At 33.2% G+C, this 22,583-nt stretch overlaps 1 protein-coding gene across 1 annotated transcript; it reads left to right on the top strand.

The window, feature by feature from the left end:
• Positions 1-6,352: 6,352 nt before the first annotated feature.
• On the top strand, positions 6,353-12,213 carry LOC112025949 (probable carboxylesterase 11). The gene is given in 4 exon segments (XM_024058628.2): positions 6,353-7,611; positions 10,979-11,045; positions 11,458-11,608; positions 11,611-12,213. Coding segments are annotated over 4 exon segments (1,431 nt in total). The 5' UTR covers positions 6,353-6,715; the 3' UTR covers positions 11,928-12,213.
• Positions 12,214-22,583: the final 10,370 nt, after the last annotated feature.

Raw genomic sequence — 22,583 nt, 5'->3', positions numbered from 1 at the left:
TACTAGTCTGTCCCACTACCCTTTCAAAAGAGTTCTCAACAAAGAAAAAGAAAGAGAAAAAATTTGCTTGTCTCAAAAAAAAAAAAAAAAAAAAAATCTAGAATCTAGTTCAAGTAAGAATGTTTTATTCTTTATGACCACAACCCACCCAAATCTGTTGAGAATTGCTGTTAGTACATGGTATTTGTAGTTTATCTTCTTAGTACAAGGGGCCGAAGCCGGAAGCCCTGCCTGAAGGGCAATTTCTTGTGATTAAAAGATATTTAAAAAAAAATCATAGTGAACAGGAGAGGTAGTTGGTAGACATTCTTATTTCCAATCTGAAAGAGGTTATTGATTTCTAGATTTAATCTGCATGTCATTTGAGTGTTTTAAGAAAATCATCTTCCATTTTGTTATGAACCTAATTTTGATATAATATTCATAACTAAAAGTTCCATAAATAGAAAAGTATAATTACTCTGAACAAATTGGTAGGTTGTTGGCTCAAAAAAAAAAAAAAAAAGGGACTATGTTTCCAAGTCTAATACCATCTCTATGAAAATTTTGAAGTAAAATAATTTATTATGAAATATTTTTTAGAATAAATTTATTTGAAATATATTGATTAAAAAATACAAATGCACATATCGAAGAGCAGATATCTACTTAAAATAAAGAGTAACCTTACTTGAAAGCTTTTGGCTTGTCCTTAATTTTCTATTGATCAGGAACATAATTTTTGTAGTTGCATAAAACTCAAAAACTATTTATTAAAAAATAAATAAATAAAAGAGATGTTTTCATTTTTAGAGATGTTTTCATTTTTTTTTTTCCTCTTTTGGACTCTTAGGCCAATTGAATTTTTGGGCCAAATATAATTTTTAGGGATCGAACTTTAATATTTATAAAACTATATATTACAAGAAAAAAAAAAAGAAGAAGAAATTATGGGGACATTAAGGCTAGAAAGGTCATTAAAAAGTCCCTCCTAAAAGTTCTAATGTAGGTATGTCTTTCGAGTGGGGGACACTTAGAGCATCTTCAATGGTGTAGCTAAAAGTAAAATATTCTTTATAATAGAGAATGAGACAAAAAAAGAGTCTCCAATAGATTCTCTAAATCCTGATTTTTTTTTAGCTCATGAACAATAGCTCATCAAATCTGATGGGCTACTGTTCATTCTTCAAATGTTTTTTTAATCATAATAATTAGGTATTAAATAAAAAAATGTTAGAAGATGTGTAGTTGTTAAAAAAGAATAAATAATGAATAAAGAAATAATATTTAAATAAGATAGAGAATCTGTTTATTCTTCAAATGTTATTTTCTATTATAATAATCAGGTATTGAATAAAAAAATGTTGAAAGATGTGTAGTTATTAAAAAATGAATAAATAATGAATAAATAAATAATATTTAAATGAGATAGAGAATGTAATAGAGAATCTGTTGGAAAATGTATTTAAAAAAGTGAGTAACTAAAAGGTAAAAGTCACTGTTCATTTTTCAAATAGTTCAAAATTTTGATTAATTTGCTGGAAATATTCTTACCATAAGGGTCAAAAGTCTAAAAAGCAAATAGCAGAAGTGTACAATTGAAAGAAAATTAAAGATGTTGAGGCAAAAGTTAAAGGAAGAATTGAAGCAGAAATATACTGAAAATTTTAAAAATTTGTTAGTGGGAATAGAATTTTGAATCGAGATGTAAAAAAAGGGTTACATGAATAAATATTTTACAATAAGGGGGTTTTTGGTTAAAAGTTTCACAGAAGAGGGCTACACAGCCAAAATCGCCACAAATAGCGTAGTTAAAGAAATTGAAGAAGGTTAACAAAATTGAAACAAAATTCTAAAAAACCGTAAATCAATTCAATATTATTTTTGCCAGCGAAGTATGCTGCTGTATGCTGAGTGGAGTGGACCCCTCGACCAATCTGAGATATAATGGGAAGAAAATGAAAAGGTAAAAAAAAAATAAATAAATAAAAATAATGTATGTTTGGAAATAGAGGAGGAAGAGAAAAAGAAAAGAGAATAATACATTTCTCTTTCTTTTGTTTTTGTCTTTAATGGGATTCTTTTTCCTTTGTTTTGGTTTGCAATGAGAGAGGAAGTGAATATAAAATTGTATATTCTTTTTTTTACTTCTGTGCCCATATAAATGTGAAAGAAAAATAAAAGTGATGGATAGATAAGTAATTTCAGGTCATAATATATTATTTATGTGGATCCATATCTTTCTTTAAACCGTTGTCTCTTCAAATCCGATTTTCAAAGCGGATTGCAAAACTATGGGCCCAAGGATAAATAGTTTATACCATTTTCTTTTCTTCCACGGTGTAACCAAACAGAGGAATTACTATCTTTCCTCTCATTTTTCGTTCTCTTTCTTTCTCCTCACACCTTTCCAAACACAGAGTTAGTCATAGAGATTAAACAATGTCAATAAAGTTGACAATTTTTTGAAAGTTAAAACCAACGACATGAGAACTCAACTTTGATATCTAAACTTTGCGTGTTGAATGAAGAGAAAAGAGGAACTTTGTGTGACTATTTGTGTCGAGAGAGCTGACAAAACTGATCGAGTCACATTATTGACAAATCTAGGCAGGCAGAATTAGATTGAGTCACATTGATTTAAACAATGCAATTTATTGATATTTATCAAATAACTGGTCCAAGTTTTCATTAACTCAAAGTTTAATACAGTACAATAGTACATATTCTAAAAAACCTTTTTTTTTTTCTTGAACTCCTACTCATTATTCAGGAATTCATGATAAGCACATCCAAAAAATCTAGCAAAAAGACAAAAAAAGAAAGAAGATGGTGGTTAAAAACAAAGGAATCTTAGGACTAATATAATGGGGCACGAATCGATGTGCAGCATAATTGGGTTTCATTCATATCATTTTCCAAAGCAGAACTGTCACACAAACAAAAACAAAGATGCACATATATCATTTTCTTCTTATATTATTCATACTTGCAAAATTTCTATAAAATTAAAGATAAGTAGTTATATTACCAATAAATTATTTAAATTACAAATTTTTGTAATTTTAAATTATGCATAAAATATAAGTTTAAGATCACATAGTAAATAATATCTGATTGACATAAAATTTTATATGTGTATTAAAGCGTAAAGAACATGCAATTCAACAATTAGATTTTCAAAATATGTAGTAATGTCTATTTTATTAAGTATGGTTATAGCCTTAGACTACAACCAATTTTGTAACTAAACTTTGTCACACTAAAAAATATTCTTAGGGCATTAATCACTTTTCCCGATAATTATATATAATAATATAATTGAGTATTGCAAGACACACCAGTTCTCACATGAGTCAGAACATCCCCACCAGTATGTGCAAAGTTGTGCAAAATAGAAAAAGTAATTGATTTTACACATTTTGAGTAAAAAAACATCCACATCAGTGGGTGTAAAATTGTGCATAAATGCACAATTGCCATAGTGACTGTGCATATATGCACAGTTACTGTAGCATGTGCATTTAATATTTTAATAATTTTTTCTCTCTCCTCTCTATTTCTCTCACAGATCGACTCTCTTTTTCTCTCTCCTCTCTGTACCTTACTCTCACCTTTCTTCCTCTCATCTCATAAATCGCTAGAGGCGTCGATCTCTAACTCAAGCTTCAGGCTGGAGGCATCGATCAGTGCTCAGTGCTCAAGTTGGTGTCGCTCGATCTTGTTGCTCAAGGCATCAATCTCATTGTTTGATTAGTGGGTTCAATCTTGTTGCTCAGGCCGTCACTCGTTGTTGCTCAGGTCATCGTCGTCCTTCACTCTCTCTGACCTTTACCGCCGTCCTTCACTCTTTATGATAAATGGGTTTTTGGATCTTTGGATTTGGGTAGGTTGATGGTGGTGGCTTGATGATGGTGATGATGGTGGCTCGGTTGAATGGGTATGTGAATTTCATTAATGGTAGCTTGGTTGAATGGGATGGTGGCTAGGTTGTTGTGTGGCTTGATCATGGTGGTTGGATGGTTGGATGATGGTGGCTGTGTGTGTTGAGAGATGACAGTGGGAAAAAATAATGTTTTATTAAATAAATGTGTAGAATAGATAAAGTGATGTGAATGTTTTGTAAAAATAAGTTTGTAAAATAGAAAAAGTTGATTTTAGATGTGCAAATTTACAAAATTTTTGTATCAATTGATGTAAATGCTCTCACATCCCAATTCACATTCTGCTTATGTGTCAATTATTAATTAGATTTCAACATCTTCAAGTACATGTGATGAAATCATGTGAAAGTGCATATGATGAAACCATGTGAAACCATGTCTCTAGCATTATATAATTCAAATATGATCATTTAAAAAATGATAAAACTATAAATAATCATAATTTTTACCACAAATTATCATATGACAAGGTGTGAATAATAAAGATACGTATGAACCCACAAGAATCCGTCACTTTTTTTTTTATCGCTCAAAAGGCGTCAGACGATAAATTGTAGCAAAAATTGATTGATAACTTGTGGAGGGTTCTAGCGTTACACGGATCATTTATCACCGACAAGATTTTAGTGCGAAGTCTTTTCATCCAAATTCACGAGGACCGTCTTATCACAAAAGCATAGCTACATCAGCAAAGGATTGCGTGGTTGCACGAATATTCACCACACATGATTACGCCTCTCTACCAGCCACCACAAATTCACACCTGGCAAAGATAAGCTCCTCTGACACATCACATTAGCCCAAAAGATAACAAAAATCGAAGCCGAAAATTAAAAAAAAATCCATGGGTTTGGTTTGGAAAGTCATAAAATAAGATTAGTGGTGAATTATGTAACTAATTTTAATAATATGTTTGATTCAAAGAATTGTCAATTGGGAATCGTATAATCTATTTTTAGTCTGATGATATTCTTCATTCGAGGAATTGGTATGTGTTTTTGGCCAGTTTTTTACAAAAGGTGATACACGTACAACAAGACTTAAATAAATAAGCAATTTTATTTGAATACAAAAATAGCTTATTCACTTAAAAATACTTTTTCTCTCTTTTAAGAAAATAAGTTAAAACAAAAAATGCACAAATGTGGCTTTTTTTGAAAGGAAAGGAATGTGGCTTTCAGTTTTGTTGTACTTTTTTTTTTTTTTTTTTCAATACTTTGATATATACAATAGAGAGGAAGAATTTGAATATAAACATTGCTATTAGAAATACTATGAAATGCCAATTGAATTAAAAAATTATAAGTGATTTTTTGAAAGTTAGTTGAATTGTAGTTATACTTATGCATAAAAAATGCAAGGTCTTAAAAAATTTTACATAGGTAAATAAACTTTTTTTTTTTTAAATTCCTAATAAAAGCACCTTTCAATCTTAAGAATTTTTCATTAAAGCGGCACATAAATAAATTTTGATTTATGTATATTATTAATTAGTAACCAAAAAAATCCTTCAAAAAGTTTAACAAAATATGATTTGTTTTCTCATATTTATTTTGTTAAAATATGAAATTTGATAATTATAGTAATAATTAGTAGACATTTATTATATTTGAATATGGAAATAACTAATAGGCATTTATTATTCTACCATTTGAAGAAAATATGTGGCAATATTTTAAGAGTTTTACCAGCGTATGTCCTTAGAGCATTAGCATCCGATTTTTTAAAAATATTATATTTTACCATCTTAAAAGTTACTTTATCTATTATACCATACTATGTTACAATACACTCAATATCCTAACTTTTATTTTACCATTTAACACATTAAAATAATATATCTACACAATAAAATAATATAACTCAATATCCAAATAAAACCCAAAACCCAATAAAATATATTTTTTTAAAATACTATTTTGCTACAGTACCATCTTAGCAGAGTTGTAAAATATTTTACAACCACCACTCTGGGTAATGGTTAATTTTGGTTGGTTGATGGTATAAAATACCATTTTGGGGTTCCTAGGGACATATATTAGTAAACTATTTTTATATAATAAAAAAATGATTTAACTATTTTACCGCTTTTTTAATTTTTCATAAAATTTTTCCTAAAATGGATGATTAATGTATGACTGGACTCATATTTTAATTGAAACTTTAAATATAGAATAGAATTCAACTAACAATAATTTATTATACCTAACCGTTAAACTTTATTTGTTGAGTTTTAAGAAATTTAAAATTCAAGTTCAGCTGGAATTCTATTTCTAGAAGTATCAAGTAATTATTTCTTAAAATTCAAGTTCAGCTGGAATTCTATTTCTAAAAGTATCAAGTAATTTAAAAATAAAATTCAATATATTATTTTAATTATTTTGATTATATGTTGCATGACGGCTATAAACTATCTACTGCTCTAAAAAAACGAAAAAAAACACACACACACACACACGAAAAAGCCAAAACAACTAAAACAAATCACAAACAGCGTAAAGTTGCATGTATGCCCATCACGCACCTAAGCCTCCCCCTCCCTCTCTCTCCAACTTCACTTCGCCATTGAAGCAACCAGATTCAAGCAAAAAACCAATCTTCCCATTTACAAAAAACTCTAATCCCATGCGATTTCAAACACAAACTACCGAAATTAAACATCTTCCAATCCTAATTCGGCAATGAATTTACCGTAATTCACCAAAAAACCCACACGCACCGGCACTTTTTCAAGAAAAAATCGCAGGGCGAGAGACCGCGTGGTTTTTTTTTTTTTTGGTTGTGAACAGAAAATGCCAAGCGTAGCTGTGAAACTATACAGCGTGTTCTTCAAGTTCCTCTTGAAGCACCGGTTGCAGAATCGGATCCAATCCCCGCCCGACGAATCCAACCCGTTCGGCGTCACATCCCGACCCGAAGAAACCGTCGCCGCCGCCAACCCTTCTTTTACAGACGGTGTCGCCACGAAAGATATCCATATCGATCCTTTCACTTCTTTAACTATTCGGATCTTCCTTCCGGACTCGGCTCTCAACCCGCCCGAACCCGATTCGAGAAGTAACAACCATAATTATCCTCCTAGACCTAAATTCCGATCCAATCATACGAAAAGAGCCGATCCGGATCAAGGAGTCGGATCCAATCGCACTTTTCGCCGTAATAGCTATGGTCCTCCGAACGTTACTTTGAGCCCTAGCGAAGAGCCTAGAAGGAATAGCTACGGTTCCTCCAATGACATGGAAGGTTTGAATTTGATGTCGACCTCCGCCGCCGCCGCTGGAGGAGGTGCTTACAGAGGCTACTCTCCGTCGCCGGATAATTGCCGGAAACTTCCGGTTATGTTGCAATTTCACGGCGGAGGGTGGGTCAGCGGGAGTAACGATTCGGCCGCGAACGATTTGTTCTGCCGGAGGATCGCGAAGCAATGCGACGTCATCGTCGTGGCGGTTGGATACAGGCTCGCGCCGGAGAATCGGTATCCGGCGGCTTTTGAGGACGGTTTGAAGATGTTGAATTGGTTGGGGAAGCAGGCGAATTTGGCCGAGTGTAGTAAGTCGATGGGGAACGCGAGAGGCGGCGGAGGTGGCGGTGGTGGCGGCAACAACGAGTTTAAGAAGTCGCATATCGTGGACACATTCGGGGCTTCGATGGTGGAGCCGTGGTTGGCGGCGCACGGAGATCCATCAAGGTTACACTTTTGATCTCATTGTGCAATTTTATTTAGTTCTTGCGCATTGTTTTAAAAATCGAATTAGATGGGATTTTGATTCATATTATTGATTTCCTCTTCATTTTAAAAATCGAAAATCGAATTAGATGGGATTTTGATTCATATTATTGATTTCCTCTTCATAATACGGTACTTAGACATTATGTAAAGTTAGGTTACAATGATGGGGTTCAACAATCCAGATTTAAAAAATCGAATTAGATGGGATTTTGATTCATATTATTGATTTCCTCTTCATAATATGGTACTTAGACATACTGTAAAGTTAGGTTACAATGATGGGGTTCAACAATGCAGATCAATGGTTTGGTGAACATAGGTTCTAAATTTGAAATCGTGGGGTGGTAGAGCCTAGGAGTTAAAACGGTGTTGAGTGTTTCTTGTGTATATTGCAAGTTTAGAATGGAGTTTATTTGAATGTATCGATGAGCGGATTCTATTATAAAATTGTAAACAAGGCTTACTTTGGTTTTCTAAAGGAAGAAAACCATTGACATGTCATGCCAGTGATTAAATTAGGATACCTAATCATTTAGAGAAAGGTGATGCATGTTGCATCTGAGGTTTAGTGTTTGTGACATTGTTCTCAAGATTGTAATAGGTGGAGATGTCTCATTTGGGTCTATGACTCTATTTGGTGAGCTGGTTGATAGTCTGTCACTGGCTTAGGCTACCATGCACCAGTGGGAGTTAGCACAATTTGAGACTAGTGCAGGCTTTTGTTTGTTTCTAATTTTATGAGTTTGGTTTTTAACAAGTTAGGGGGTTCAGTTCCGGAGTGGCGGTTGTTTGTTTCCTTCTACATTTCATATATTAACAAGTTAGTTTAATTTACAAATGGTAAAGCATGAAACAATTGCAAAGGGAATGGTAATCCCAGGCAGAATATGGAGAAAAAGAGTCTTAGTTTGAGGGCCCTTTTAGGAGCCATTATTCCAGGTTTCTAACTTTTTGTTAGATAAACACATTTTTGCTGCTTTCTATTTTAACTTTGGGCTGGGGATGGCCTTGTCCTAAGAAGGAAACCAGGCACTTAGGTTTGGTAAGAAAGCACCATAGCTACCTTTTGTTATACTCATGACTGATGCGTCATGGTTTGTTGAAAGCAATTTACAGAGGATAATGTTATGTCATACCTTCTTGTGCCTTTTGCATGAATTATTGTGAGATAAAAAGAGAATAAACAATTGCTTATTTAGTTGAACAAATCATGTATATGAAAAACTCACAGGTCTTTTAATTTTTTTGGGAAAAATATTCGCAAGGCCACTAATATATTTGAGATGTCATTTTAGTTGTTATAGAATTTAGTTTGTAACCCACGATTAGTTTGATGAGGTTATTTTCTTAAACTAAGCATTATGATGCGTATTTTTCCATCATAGTAGAAGCACAACATAATTAACACCCAAATTCAAGGTTCTTGTGAAAGTGGCTATTAGGATTGAGAGTTCTCATCAAGATATTCTATAGATGGTTTTCTGTAGGGAGCTCGTCCTTGCAAGTCTTTTCTATGGTTCTTCAGTTTTTCAAATGCACGTAATTCCCTCCTTAAGTTTCAAATATAGTTCTTATGGAATTTCAGCTTTGTCTCATTAGTAATGATATGCTAAAAATTGGAACTTGTTTATACTCCCTTGATTCAAGATGCCCTGACATCTCCCTCTTTTTTCAAATAGGTTGAATTAACTTTAAAGCATATCAAAGATCATTGATGTTGAACCCCTTTTATCATATGTTAGTACTATACCTGTGCATTGCATGGATTTATTAAAAATCATATGTAATGTTTTACTGTGCAGTTTGTAATACTTACATTGAACCACGTAGTGAATGCACAATGTAAGACCCAACTTTTACTATTAAAAACATAAAAAAAGAAGAAGAGATATTCTTGACCTTTTTAGATATATGATGATTTTGGCTTTTTTGAAGTTATTGCTTTCTTGTCTTAATCATAAACAGTAAATTTGAAGAATACAGCTGCAAAACATACTTGAATTTTGTATAAGGGAGAATCATTTGAGATAGTTTGTTCATGTGTAGATGAGAGTGATTAATGTACTAGTGAGGAAGATTTAGTTGATTCCAGTTGAGGGAACGAAAAAAAAGATAGAGAAAGACCTAAATAACATTAGTAGAAGTAGTAAAAAAGCACATGTCAATCAAGGAGGTAATAGAGAGTAGGACTTCGGATAGAATAGAATGGAGGAAAAGAATACATGTGGCCAGCTCTAATTAGTTTGTTGATGATCCGTAGCTAACCCTAAGATTGTGGGACTAAGAGCTTGTTTGGCATTAGCTTCAGCTTTTAGCTTTTAGTTTTTATGTACAACTTTTTAAAACTTCACATTTTCCCGCTTTTTCTCACTTTTTCAAATATTTTTATGGTACAAGTATACTTTAGCACGCTTGCAGCATAAAGTTTTCAATAAAAAACTGGATATGCTGTTCCTAAATGGGCACAAAGACTTGATTGCTATTGTATTACTGTTAACTAGATACTGAATAGGCAGGAGATAGACAAATACAGCTTATCAAAATAGAAAATTTCTGGCAACTACTAACAGAAAAGACCATGTCAACAGATTGAGTATTTATCAAAATTATTTTACGCATGTCTTGTAACTTCAAATTAGTAAGTTGGTACTTGGTGGTGGTACCCCCTACCCTTGGGGTCAAAACTTGTAGAAGGAAAAAGGAATAGAAAAAGAGTTAGGTGGTATATTTCAGGCTTCCTTGTGTCCTGTTTAAAGGTATAATACAGTTCACTTCCATTTGCTCAATCTTTCTTCCTCAAGCATGTTGGCTATTTAGGACAATTTTGGTTCCACCATTGGTCTTTTGCATGTGCACCAAGCTGCCAACATTTAAACTGTAAAAAAATGTTTTGGATGTTCTAGAGCTGCATGGTGTTGCTGTATCTTCTAGAAGTAAAGCTGGAAATTTGGATGGAACTATTGGTCAAACTGCACTTATTTGTGGTTTTGGACCCCTTTGACCATGTGCTTCTTTTGCTTATGGGAAAAATATTCTTAAGATGTACATTAAATACAAATGGTATGGTGGATTTGGTAGTTTTGCTCGTGGACAAGGAAGCCTTTTTTGATATTCTGTACACTGATATGTTGCTAGAGTTAGGTTAGGTATGGCATATAAGGTAACATACACAAAAATTAGCTTTTAATGCTAATACACACACACACACACACACAAGATTTTAAAAACTGACCCTTCTAAGCCATCTAGAAAGTTAACAACCTTTTCAAAAGAACTTGCAATGGTATTCATCAAATCTCTAACTTTTTTCATTTCATTGAAACAGATGTGTTCTACTTGGAGTGAGCTGTGGTGCAAATATTGCAGACTATGTAGCTCGAAAAGCTGTTGAGGCAGGCAAGCTTTGGACCCCTTTGACCATGTGTTGCTTTTGCTTATGGGAAAAATAATCTTAAGATGTACATTAAATACAAATGGTATGGTGAATTTGGTAGTTTTGCTCCTGGACAAGGAGGCCTTTTTTGATATTCTGTACACCTGATATGTTGGTAGCGTTGAGTATGGCATATAAGGTAACATTCACAAAAATTAGCTTTTAATGCGAATATACACACAAACAAATAGAAAAGATTTTAAAAATTGACCCCTGTAAATCATCTAGAAAGTTACCAACCTTTTCAAAAGAACTTGCAATGTTATTCATCAAATCTCTAACCTTTTTCATTTCATTGAAACAGACGTGTTCTACTTGGAGTGAGCTATGGTGCAAACATTGCAGACTATGTAGCTCGAAAAGCTGTTGAGGCAGGCAAGCTGCTGTATCCGGTTAAAGTTGTGGCACAGGTCCTGATTTACCCATTCTTCATTGGAAGTGTCCCTACACATTCTGAGCTAAAGTTGGCAAACTCCTACTTCTATGTCAAGTCTATGTGCATGTTTGCATGGAAACTATTCTTATCGAGGAAGAGTTTAGTCTGGACCACCCAGTTGCCAACCGCCTTATCTCAGATTGGGGGCCTCCTTTAAAACTCATGCCCCCAACATTGACAGTGGTGGCAGAACATGGTTGGATGAGAGATCGGGCCATTGCTTACTCAGAGGAGCTACGAAAGGTTAATGTAGATGCTCCTGTTCTTGATTATAAGAATGCAGTTTATGAATTTGTAGCCCTTGACATGCTTCTAAAGACCCCACAGGCTCAGGCCAGTGCAGAGGATATTGTCATCTGGGCCAAGAAATTCATCTCACTTCGAGGTCATGAATTTTCTTATTAAGTAGGATACACAAAATCAGATGACATTGCAATAGGATAATCATTTCTCTTTGTTTGTTTTCCATAAGAAGATGAGCAAGAGTCAATACTTCACTGCCATTGCCTGGGGATTAAGATATGTTCGCTTAGTATATCTAGTTCATTAAGCTGTTGGGGGGCTTGTCAGTTCCATATTTATTCATTGTCCTGTTTTGTTCTTTTTGTAAGATAGAGAACCTGAGAGTAGGATTTAGTTGAGCCTGTGAGATGCATTTACCTTTCTTCGAGTAATGAGAGCAGTATTTGGACCTTCTTGTAAAAAATTCTGTGTATTCTGATGTACTATCACTCTTCAATAGAGTTTTATTCAATGAAGTGCTATCTCTCTTGCTGTGGGTTGGAACCATCACTGAAGGTAGTAAGCTGAAGACAGTAAGCATAAGAGGAAGCTGATGAGAACAAGCTGAAGAGGGTAAGCAAACCTCCATCGGGATCCATTAGTAAGTGACAATGTTAGGGAGTCCACGAAGCTCACTGCATAGCCGATGAGTTGACCTTAGGCAATGAAGATGGGTAGCCGACGCTAATAAAGCTGAAGGGAGTAGGCGAAGTTGATGACCCTAACGTGGTTTGTCTTGGTCACTACACATGAGTATATAAGGAAACGTTTTATATCCCACGCTTAGTGTTAGTCTTCTACAAGAAAAGGATTCCGCAATATACGCTCATGAGGATTCCTATAAGGAAAAGACTTCTAGCACAAGGAAGAGAGGTCAACCCTCTACTATTAAAAAAACCTCAACACCCTTATAAACCAAGGTACGCATAATTCACCTTAACTCTGGTACTCTAAAGTTGTGAACAAGAGAATTCTCTGACTTGACCATCGAAGGGTATTTGGCCGGTACCACATCGGTACTCCTTTTAAGGTCTTCAGCTTTTCTGTTGTGCAAGTACTTGTCAGGAGCACATGAGGACCGTGTGACCTACTGACGATTTTTCGGCATTATCACATGTTTTTAAAATTTTCCAAGAATTATTATGTTATCATCAAAATGTTTAAATTTTTGTAATTTAAAATTATACTTAAAAAATAAGTGTATAAATTGAATAGTAAATTATATTTAATTGATTTGTGATGTGGCCCACGTCACATGGGTTAAGAATATAAAAATATTAATTTAACTTTTAAATTTTAAAAATTTGTAGTCCGATTAATCTTTTTTAGTGAGAATTATAACTTTATGCTACAATGCTTTGCAACTTTCTCTCTTTTTTGTGCGTGTTTGTTTTTTTTTTAAAAAGGTAAGAGCTCATTTGGTATTATTGTTTAAATAACAATTCCCAATGCTTAAATACCACAATATATATTTCTACAACACTTTTCAAGTCACATATATTTCCACAATACTTTTTAACACTAATTATCTCATATTGCTGTTAAAGAAAATATAGTGTATAATATAGCTTAAAAATTATTATTACTCTTTTTTTTACCTAGACTCTTAATTTCTTTGAATATAAAGAAGTGCCAATTCAGTTGCCAAACCAATTCCTATCACTCTGTGAAGTTTGTGATGGCAATCTTTCATAGAATCCATTTCCTTTTGTGTTTGTTAAAAAAAAAACTTTGTAGCCAATACTTGCACGAAATAACCATCTTTTCGCTCCGAACCGAAACTGACCCAACCTCTCTTCCATACAACCCCTATTTCTTTATCTCGAATTTTCCTCTTTTTATTTTCTCAAGACCAAAATACACTCCAGTAGACCTCTCAGTAGCTGATCCATCTCCACCATTCAACCTCACAGCTTTTTTTATTTTTAAATTTTATAATCAGCCAAACTTCACAGTGGTTCTCCGATTAGGTAAAATTCCTTTCACATTCTCATTCTCTTTTATCTTTATCTTCTTCAAGATTTATAGATCCATTCGCTTTAATCTAAATTACATTCACTCACTCACTGTTCACTTCAATTTCACTCTCATTACTCTCAATTTTGACCAAAAAATTTATTGTTAATCAAACAGATTTCTTTGCCTTTAAAAGAAATTCGATCTGAACTTAAAAATCTTGGTTGCAATTTTTGAATTCGGCTTTTCAAATTTGGAAAGTTATAGATTCTTTTGCTAAGCTTTACTGATGTGTATTTTACGCAAATTCTTGGTGTTTGTTTTTTCATAATAGGAAAATAATAAATTACTCAAGATAGTGAATTCTTGCTTTGGATTGTAATTGTTAAGCTTTGAGATTTATGATATCTTCATTTAGAAATTTCAATTCTTCGTGNTAGGTTCCAAAAATTTATAAGCAGTTTTAATGACTCAAAATAGTTCAAATACTAAAACATTTCCAAAATCACATATGTAGTTTTAAGGACTCAAAAAATAGTTCAAAGATTCAAACGTAATTCATATTCTTAACAATCTTATGACTATGGTCACGCTATATCCCCGTGACTGGGCATCAGAGTACCAATGAATAACCTTTATTAGCTGGGTATCAGAGTACCAATGAATAACCCCCATTGGTTTGGGTATCAAAATACCAATGAATAACCCCTATTGGTTGGGTATCAGAGCACCAACAAATAACTCCCATTGGCTTGGGTATCAGAGTACCAATAAATAATCCCCATTGGCTAGATATCAGAATAAATTTATAGTTAAATTGTTCATAATCATATATATGAAATCATAGTTTCTAACAAAAATATATCTTATTTAAATACATATATATATATATATAATCATATATTCAATATTCAAATCTATTTGTGATATTTCTATAATTCTTTACTTTAAATCAATATAGCTAAAAAAAAAAAAAACAACTAAATATAATAAATCTTTTTTTCAATGCTCATATATATTTGTGAAAATTCTTTATTCTTTACTTTGAATCAGTATAGCCAAAAACAATTAAATAAAATACATCATATATTCAGTAATCAGATATATTTGTGATAATTCTTTACTTGAAATCAGTAATAAAATAGAAATAAAATTGTAACAACTGTAGACAATTTTCAATAGTTAAAATAAGCAAAATAAAACCAATTAGGATAAGGTTACTTACCTCTAAAAGTCATGCCAAAAGAAACTTCTCCCTAACACTTCTTCTAAAATCCTTAGATCTCACCTCAAGGTGTAGTCAATCCTTCTCTACTTCAGTCCTTTGGGTAATCTTCTCTCTCAAAATATCTCTCATATACGTTGACTTAATAAGCTTGTAAATAGTTAGAGTTTCAACCTTATTTTCTAAAAACCTCCCTTATAATTAGAAATTATAAAATTGGCCCCACAAAAATTTACTTAAATAACCCTCCTTTTAAATCTTTTTTTTTTTTGGGTATTACATGTTGGTTGCAAAATTGTTCAATTCATCAACAATAAAGATTAGGAAGCTCCTTGGTCACAAAACCCTTGGCATAAAGACACAATAGCTACTACAGAGAATATGATGAACTAGAGCAAGTTATGTCTTTGGTCACAATATGTATGTATTATCACTTTTTATCACCTTGCATCCTTGTGACAACTCTTAAAATAATCTTTATATATGTCTAGTGTTGTGAAAAAAGAAACCCTACATAAATACTCAAGGATATGCATATAATTAGATCTGAAAAACCTGATTTCGTAATTCTCGACAGATACAGCTTGTGTCGAGCTTTAGTAGTAATTTTCGATAGAAAGTATTCTGTCGAGACTTCTATCGAACTTTAATGAACAACACTTCCTTCACTTGTTTCTTAGTTAGATTTGCATAAATTCAATACTAAACTTGAGCACCTATTCCTTGAAATACTAAACCCATCCTAGATTTACCAAATTACAAGTAAAATGCGTTTTGTCAAAGGATTAGCCAATTACATAAATATGTCCCTAACAATCTCCCCCTTTGGCAATCCGTGACAAAACCACAACAAACAAATGAGTCATGAGAGAAGTCTTAAAACACTAAACTCATAACCACTTGTTGCATTACAAAATAAATCTAAACCTAATATAAACTCTTGAAAAACTTTATAAGAAGAGAGTTTATAGCATGATAGACTTTAACAACCTGTCTTTCTGTAACACTTAAACAAGACTCATTAAGACATCATGTGTGAAACAGAAATAAAGATTGCATACATAAAGAAATATGTGTATAAAGAGAGAAAAGAAACAACACATGTAGAGATGGTGAAGAAACATACATCATCATCATATATATATGTGAAAAGATAAGTACAATGTATGTTAATAAATGGTCACAAGACCAGTGTACATGAGGTTAAAGTAAAGAAAGAAAAGAAAAGCACATGTAAACCTCACTACATCCCTCAAAAAGTATAAACACTCCCTTTAATAAAAATGTCCTTTCGGACCTTCTTATCACGGAACCGAACGTGAAGAGGGGGAATGAGATCAGAAGAAGAAGACTTGAAACCAAGAGGATTTCGACCCAAAGTGGATTTACGCGCTTTGGGTGCCATGGTGCAGTCTATCCGAGAGAGAGAGAGAGAGAGAGAGAGAGAGAGAGAGAGAGAGAGAGAGCAACACATCACAACTAGATAATAAGGAAAAGAAAAAGAAAGGAAAAGTCGTATGAATGAAAATGCATGAATATGTGACGTGCAAAATTTAAAGACATCATAGGTAAAAACCTAATCCAAACCTACTAGCACACAATCAACAATAAACAAACACATATCTAAAATGCATGAAACATTGTTGAAATGCAATGAGAATGCAATACATGAACATATAAAATCAAATCAACAACACCCAACCCAATAATTTCACAAAAATCTCAAAAACCCCAAAACCTAGGTCTAAAATGCATGAATGTGTGGGTTTAAGAACACTTACCAAGTGATTGAGGCTTGATTTAGGCTGAAAATCACGAGGGTAGAGGGTTTTGAGTGAAAGAAAAGTGTTTGGGGCAAAAGAAAAGAATTTATGTCGAGAGAGAATGAGAAAAATGAGATCTAATTATCGCCTCAGCTTTAACTATAAAACGCAGCTTGATGGATTGAGGCATCTGTCAAGCACTAAATCTCGATAGAAATGAACCTGTCAAGGTGTTGTCAAGGATTTGTCGATGGCAAAATCACCTTGATGGATCGAGAATCTGTCAAGAATTTATCGAAAAGACAGAGAGCTCATAAATTTGGCTCAATGGATCGAAGAGGCTATTTAGAATCTATCTAGGAGAAACCCAAAAATCTCGATGGATCGAGAATCCGTCAAGATCTATCGAGAAAAGGAGAAAGAAGGGCTCGATAGAAGGGAATCAGTCGAGGAGCTGTCGAACTTGAAGAAATGAGGTTTTTAGGAAGGGAAAAACACATAGAGATGAATGCAACAAGCAAGCTACTCAAATATAGATCCAATCAACATATTTAGCTCTCAAAACATCTCTCAACATATATGCAAAAAATTCAATATCCAAAACACACACACACCAAACAAGTCTAACCAATTTTATATTTCAAAAGCAAGTTAAGATAGTTTAGTGAGTATATATTAACACATGTATTCCTTATGATGAGCAAATCACATTGTACCTGCACATGTATCAAAAGTAGCAAAGAGTTTGCGTGTTGTGTGTGAAACATAGCAAGAGTACATAAGTGTCTCATATTATGAAGATTTGAGATATGAAAAAAATCTGAACGGTTTTTAGACCCTTTAACACAACCGGATTAACCTAGTTAATTAATCAAGTGATTAACTTAGTCAAATTATGCAAATTTAGGTTATTACAATCAAACAATCATATCAAGTATATAGCAGTAGAAAAGTAAATAACACAATGATATGATGACCCAGGAAACCACATGGTAAAAACCTTGGGAGGATTGAACCTAGTTATCCTTAAGGTAAACTTGAATCCACTATCTTGAAAGAATTGAAGTTCATACAATAAGATTTACAAGCCCTCATGATTGACTTCTTATTGCTACCCACCAGTAGAACTTATTGACACGACCACGTGCAAACTCTGAATCCATGGACTCCTTCTTTTTTGGATTCTCCAACAAGTACAAGCACTCCCACTTGTGTATCTTTAAGCTCCAATGGCAGCAACTGAGTTGATCATCAAGGTGTAGATAACATCTCCTCCTTGAAAATCCTAAGTTTTGTGTAAAAGAAAGCTCCTCTAGATCTCACAAAAGATTTACACAAAACGGCAATATGAGCAACCTCTAAAACGTGGCTAGGGTTTGCCTTATATACCTAGGACAAAAACATAAAACTCTAAACGTTTTAGGAGTTAGGGCTGAGTTGGAATTCTACAGAAAAAACGCTTCTGACCCTATTTTCGATTGATCGAGCCCAAGCTTCGATCGATCGAACTAGGCCGAGAAGCACTATTAATTCCTACATCATCTTGTTCCAACTTTACATAAATAATACAACTTTGAGCAAGTCTAAACAAGACTAAATAACTTGTTTTGATCATGATTTGCCAACAATATATATTAGAGTTCTATATACATTAAATCCTAAATCTTTAGAACCTAACAAAATCAAATACACTCACACAATCATAACTGCTTGATGGGGACTACCATCTTCGAGGTACATCATATAACTTTTATTTTTCTTTTTGAGCATAGCATACATGGGTATATAAGAGAGAGAAGATCGTGATGACGATAAAGATCGTCAGACCGACCATTACTAGCTTCCCTTTCCTCTTCCTTTTAAGGCAACGAATTTTGCTGCCGCAGGCATTTTGAAGATTCTAGGGTTTCGATTTCAATTTCAGTTTCAGATGTGATGGGGGTGGGTCTTTGAAGTTGAGGCCCATTACTTTCATAGGCTTCGTTAGTTAGGGGGCTTTTCTATTTTATTCAGATCTTTTTTGTTTTTTGTTTTTTTTCTTTTTTTACAATTCTATATTGTGTGTTTAGACTTTAGATCATAATTCAAAAAAGACATGATTGTATATTCTGATAAATAAATAATAAAAAGACATGATTGTATACAAATAAAAAATAAATAGAAAATACCAAATACCCAAAACGTTTTGTAAACCTTTTTTACTTTTTTTTAATAGCAAAAAATGTCTTGTTAACCAAGCAAAGGTAAAGCAACTGTTCTGTTCATATACTTTTATTCATATACTTACTCACAGACATTGAATAGGGAAGGGGAGAGAGAGGTACTCCCATTAAGTAAATAATCCATATCCCTACCCCACTTATTTCAAACTTCCATTTCCTCTTCTCCAAGTCTCTCACGCTCTTGGACTCTCAAACACATGCAAGACATTCCCAAAAAAAAGCTCAATTTTTCAAACCCAAGCAAACCATAAAGCTCTATCAAAATCTTGCACTCATTGCATCAAGTTCATCACACAGTTTCATGCCCATTGTATATGTAGTAATAGATTAATTGTATATTCATTAGTTTTCTTTTCACATTATGTGAGTTATTTTCTTTTTGAATTTCCATTAACAATAACTTCACTATATTATTTACATATATGTGTGTGTGTGACTCTCTAATTAAATGCTCAATGTCTATAAACATAAATTCTAACTTATTTGTTGTAGCTTGGAAAGAGCAAGGTTGATCTCCCATTCTGAGTTGAAGAGTCAACTTTGGAGAATTTTTTCCATGGGAGTTGGGCTGCTTCCAACACTACATCGGTTCCACCAATGAAAAGAAAAGGCTGAGAAGGAGGTGGCGGCGCACGGAGATCCATCAAGGTTAAAATTTTGATTTCATTGTGCAATTTTTTATGGTTATTGAATTTAGAATTGGATGCTGCATTGTTTAGAAAATTGATATGATTGGTGAATTTCATGTTATATGTTTAGATGAGATTTTAATTCATATTTATTGATGTGCTCTTCATAATATGGTATGTTGACATTGCTACTATAAAGTTAGGAGTGTAATTCTAAGCTATAATGCTGGGTTCAAAAATGCAGATCAATGGTTTGCCGAACATAGGTTCTAAGTCTAAAATCTTATGGTTGTACAGTCTATTTCAAACTTCCATTTCTTTTTCTCACAGACATATACTTCTATTCATAACATTGAATAGGGAAGGAGAGAGAGGTACTCCTATTAAGTAATTATTCCATATCCCTACCCCACTTATTTCAAACTTCCATTTCCTCTTCTCTAAGTCTCTCACGCTCTTGGACTCTCAAACACATATAAGACATTCCCAAAAAAAAAACTCAATTTTTCAAACCCAAGCAAACCATCAAGGTCTACCAAAATTTTGCACTCATTGCATCAAGTTCATCGCACAACTTCATGCCTATTATATACGTAGGAATAGATTAATTGTATATTTATTAGCTTTCTTTTCACATTATGTGAGTTATTATCTTTTTAAATTTCCATTAACTATAACTTCACTATGTTATTTACATATATGTGTGTGGGGGTAAGCATGCATATCGCTGTTATATTCAATTGATCACCACTGTGATCCTCTAATTAAATGCTCAATGTCTATAAACTTAAATTCTGACTTATTTGATGTAGCTTGGAAAGCGCAAGGTTGATCTCTCATTCTGAATTGAAGAGTCAACTTTGGAGAATTTTTTCCATGGGAGTTGGGCTGCTTCCAACATTGTGTCAGATCCACCAATGAAAAAGAAAAAGCTGTTAAGGAGGTGGTGACACACGGAAATCCATCAAGGTTACAATTTTGATTTTATTGTGCAATTTTATATGGTTATTGCATTTGGAATTGGGTGCTGTATTGTTTAGAAAATTGATATGATTGGTGAATTTCATGTTCAATGTTGCAAAAGATGATAGAATTTAGATGAGATTTTAATTCATATTTATTGATGTGCTCTTCATAATATGATATGTTGACATTGCTATTGTAAAATTAGGAGTGTAATTTAGAGCTACATTGCTGGGGTTCAAAAATGCAGAACAATGGTTTGTTGAACATAGATTCTAAGTCTAAAATCTTATGGTTGTACAGTCTATTTCAAACTTCCATTTCTTCTTCTCACAGACGTATACTTTTATTCATATACTTCTATACTTCTATTCGTATACTTACTCACAAACATAAAAATAGAAATAGACGAGCAGACATTGAATAGGGAAGGAGAGAGAGAGGTACTCCCATTAACCAAATACTCCAAACTCCTACCCCACTTATTTCAAACTTCCATTTCCTTTTCTCTAAGTCTCTCATGCTTTTGGACTCTTAAACACATGCAAGACATTAAAAAAAAAAAAAAAAAACTCCATTTTTCAAACCCAAGCAAACCATCAAGCTCTACCAAAATTTTGCACTCATTGCATCAAGTTCATCGCATAACTTCATGCCAATTGTATACGTAGGAATAGATTAATTGTATATTTATTAGCTTTCTTTTCACATTATGTGAGTTATTTTCTTTTTGAATTTCCATTAACTATAACTTCACTATGTTATTTACATATATGTGTGTGTGGGGGTAAGCATGCATATTGCTGTTATATTTCATTGATCACCACTATGATCCTCTAATTAAATGCTCAATGTCTATAAACTTAAATTCTGACTTATTTGTTGTAGCTTGGAAAGTGCAATGTTGATCTCCCATTCTGAGTTGAAGAGTCAACTTCGGAGAATTTTTTTCCATGGGAGTTAGGCTACTTCCAACACTGTGTTGGATCTACCAATGAAAAGAAAAGGCTGTTGAGGAGGTGGTGGACACAGAGATCCATCAAGGTTACAATTTTGATTTCATTGTGCAATTTTATATGATTATTGCATTTGGAATTGGATGCTGCATTGTTCAGAAAATTGATATAATTGGTGAATTTCATGTTATATGATGCAAAAGATGATAGAATTTAGATGAGATTTTAATTCATATTTATTGATGTGCTCTTCATAATATGATATGTTGATATTGCTATTGTAAAGTTAGGAGTGTAATTCAGAGCTACAATGCTGAGGTTCAAAAATGCAGATCAATGGTTTGCCAAACATAGGTTTTAAGTCTAAAATCTTATGGTTGTACAATCTATTTCAAACTTCCATTTCTTCTTCTCACAGACATATACTTCTATACTTATATTAATATACTTTTATACTTCTATTCATATACTTAATCACAGACATAAAAATAGAAATAGATGAGCAAACATTGAATAAGGAAGGAGAGAGAGAGGTACTTTCATTAAGTAAATAATCCATACACTTACCTCACTTATTTCAAACTTCCATTTCCTCTTCTCCAAGTCTCTCACGCTCTTGAACTCTCAAACACATGCAAACCATCAAGCTCTACCAAAATCTTGCACTCATTGCATCAAGTTCATCACACAGCTTCATGCCCATTCCCTTTTTTTTTTTTTTTTTTTTTTTTCTCTATTTTTCAAACCCAAGCAAACCATTAAGCTCTACCAAAATCTTGCATTCATTGCATCAAGTTCATCACACAGCTTCATGCCCATTGTGTACCTAGGAATAGATTAATTGTATATTTATTGGCTTTCTTTTCACATTATGTGAGTTACTTTCTTTTTAAATTTCCATTAACTATAAGTTCACTATGTTATTTACATATACGTGTGCGGGGGTAAGCATGCATATTGCTGTTATATTCCATTGATCACCACTGTGATTCTCTAATTAAATGCTCAATGTCTATAAACTTAAATTTTGACTTATTTGTTGTAGCTTGGAAAGCACAATGTTGA

This window comes from Quercus suber, unplaced genomic scaffold (genome assembly GCF_002906115.3).
Source record: "Quercus suber isolate HL8 unplaced genomic scaffold, Cork oak 2.0 scaffold_42, whole genome shotgun sequence".
NCBI classification, from domain to species: Eukaryota; Viridiplantae; Streptophyta; class Magnoliopsida; order Fagales; family Fagaceae; genus Quercus; species Quercus suber.
The sequence above is the reverse complement of the archived record's forward strand: the minus strand, read 5'-3'. Positions and strand labels throughout refer to the sequence as shown.